The sequence below is a fragment of the Salmo salar genome, chromosome ssa23, assembly GCF_905237065.1.
Source record: "Salmo salar chromosome ssa23, Ssal_v3.1, whole genome shotgun sequence".
NCBI lineage: Eukaryota > Metazoa > Chordata > Actinopteri > Salmoniformes > Salmonidae > Salmo > Salmo salar.
Window position 1 is genome coordinate 2,805,001 of NC_059464.1, and position 2,500 is coordinate 2,807,500.

At 43.3% G+C, this 2,500-nt stretch overlaps 1 protein-coding gene across 3 annotated transcripts in view; it reads left to right on the forward strand.

The window, feature by feature from the left end:
• The window catches only part of LOC106583900 (SH2B adapter protein 1), a 153,386-nt gene that overhangs the window by 16,315 nt on the left and 134,571 nt on the right, over positions 1-2,500 (forward strand). For 2 of the 3 annotated variants that reach the window (XM_045706210.1, XM_014168536.2), the window contains exon 9: positions 2,250-2,340. In XM_045706210.1, coding sequence (XP_045562166.1) covers positions 2,250-2,340 — 91 coding nt within the window. Of the gene's footprint in view, positions 1-2,249; positions 2,497-2,500 lie in introns of those variants that run through there. The other variant, XM_014168535.2, reaches the window with a different exon arrangement.

Genomic DNA, 2,500 nt, shown 5'->3' on the forward strand with positions numbered 1-2,500 from the left:
GTTACGTCATCGGTCTCATTTATAGCCTGGCACAGATAGCAAAACTACATTAAATACAACGTTAATTAGATATCATCGCCACATAACTTATGTCGATTTTAAAAGACACTGTTAACGTTACCGTTAGCTAACTCGCGGCGTCTGTTACACTGTAACTTACAGGCAGCTTCACATAAAAACGTATTGGTTAACCAAGCTTTGATTATGACCAAAGTCTATGGTAGTGAATTCTTTCTCCTCTCTCTCTGTCTCTCTGTCCTAACTTACCATAAATTCACATCGTAGCCTATCTGCATGAATCCGTCCTGTCAGAGCCTTTTCCTGTCTGTTTACTGTTAGCTAGCCATCTCAAGCCACAGAAGTAGTTAACCAAAATGTTAGCTACAAGTAGACCTAACAGTCACTAGCGCCAGCAGCAGCCTCCCCCAGGTCCTAGTGCCCGCCCGGTAACAAGTTTAACCTCTCTAGGGGAGGTGGGACAAAATCGTCCCACACTATTCAACAGCCAGTGACAAATCAGAGCGCCAAATTTAAAACCACAAAATGTCATAATTCAAAGTTCTCAAACATAGGACTATTTTACACCATTTTATAGATACACTTCTCCTGAATGGAACCACGTTGTCCGATTTTCCAAAAGGCTTTACAGCGAAAGCAAAACATTAGATTATGTTAGGAGAGTACATAGACAAAAAACCACACAGTCATTTCCAAGCAACTAGCATGCATCACAAATACCCAAAACACAGCTAAATACAGCACTAACCTTTGATGATCTTCATCAGATGACACTCCTAGGACATTATGTTATACAAAACATGCATGTTTTGTTCAATCAAGTTCATATTTAATCAAAAAACAGCTTTTACATTAGCATGTGATGTTCAGAACTAGCATGCCCACTGAAAACCTCCGGTGAATTTACTAAATTACTCACGATAAACGTTGAAAAAATACATAACAATTATTTAAAGAATTATAGATACAGAACTCCTTTATGCAATCGCTATGTCCGATTTTAAAATAGCTTTTCGGCGAAAGCACATTTTGCAATATTCTGAGTACATAGCTCGGCCATCACGGCTAGCTATTTTGACATCCGCCAACTTCGGGGTCACCTAAACTCAGAATTACTATTCGAAAAATTGGATTACCTTTGCTGTTGTTCGTCAGAATGCACTCCCAGGACTTCTACTTCAACAACAAATGTTGTTTTGGTTCCAAATAATCCATAGTTATATCCAAATACCGCCGTTTTGTTCGTGCGTTCAGGTCACTATCCGAAGGGTGACGCGCGAGCGCATTTCGTGACAAAAAAAATCAAAATATTCTATTACCGTACTTAGAAGCATGTCAAACGCTGTTTAAAATCAATTTTTATGCTACTTTTCTCGTAAAATAGCGATAATATTCCAACCGGGCAATGTTGTATTCATTCAAAGGCTGAAATAAAAAAATTTAGAAGTCTCGTGAATGCGCATCTCAGTCTCACTGTCCCCAGGCTGACCACTTACAAACTCTGCTGCTGTTCTTTGCCCAGAGACAGCAGACACCCCATTCCACTTTCTGGCGGCTTTAGAGAGCCAATGGAAGCCTTAGAAAGTGTCACGTTACAGCACAGATGCTGTAATGACGATAGAGATGCAACAGAAGGACAACAAATTGTCAGACAGAGCACTTCCTGTATGGAATCTTCTCAGGTTTTGGCCTGCCATATGAGTTCTGTTATTCTCACAGACACCATTCAAACAGTTTTAGAAACTTTAGTGTTTTCTATCCAAATCTACTAATTATATGCATATTCTAGTTTCTGGGCAGCAGTAGTAACCAGATTAAATCGGGTACGTTTTTTATCCGGCCGTGAAAATACTGCCCCCTATCCCAAATAAGTTAAGATGCGATGAAACGGTTGCCTAGCGACGTCCCTGCCCTACAGCATGCGTGCTCACATGCGTGCACACACACACACTGGAGTGGCTCCGCATGGCTTGTTCCCATCAATTTGTACTGATGCTCCCACCCATACACCCCTGCTCCTTACAACACAACTGCCCCCCCTTCCCTTCACACACAATTCCAAATCAACCCCTTGCCCCTACTACCCTCTGCTCCTAGGCCCTAGCACTCTACCTCCTCTCCTTCTACACCCTTCTTTCTGTCCCTCCCCTTCCTCCCCCCCTCTCCTGTGTCTTCCAGAGCTCTGATTGGCTGTCTCTGTTATTGTGTTTTCGTTGGGTCATTCTTCGCAGGCCGGGACAGGGCAAGCAGCCGGCCCACAGTCTGTGATGTCATCCCCACGCGCCACCTTGACTCTCCATCAACCCCCATCTCTGACTGTGTGTAAGTGAGACCAGACTCCACAGAGAGAGACAGAGTGTGTGTGAGAGACAGAGTGTGTGTGAGAGACAGAGTGTGTGTGAGAGACAGAGTGTGTGTGAGAGACAGAGTGTGTGTGTGAGAGACAGAGTGTGTGTGTGTGAGAGACAGAGTGTGTGTGTGT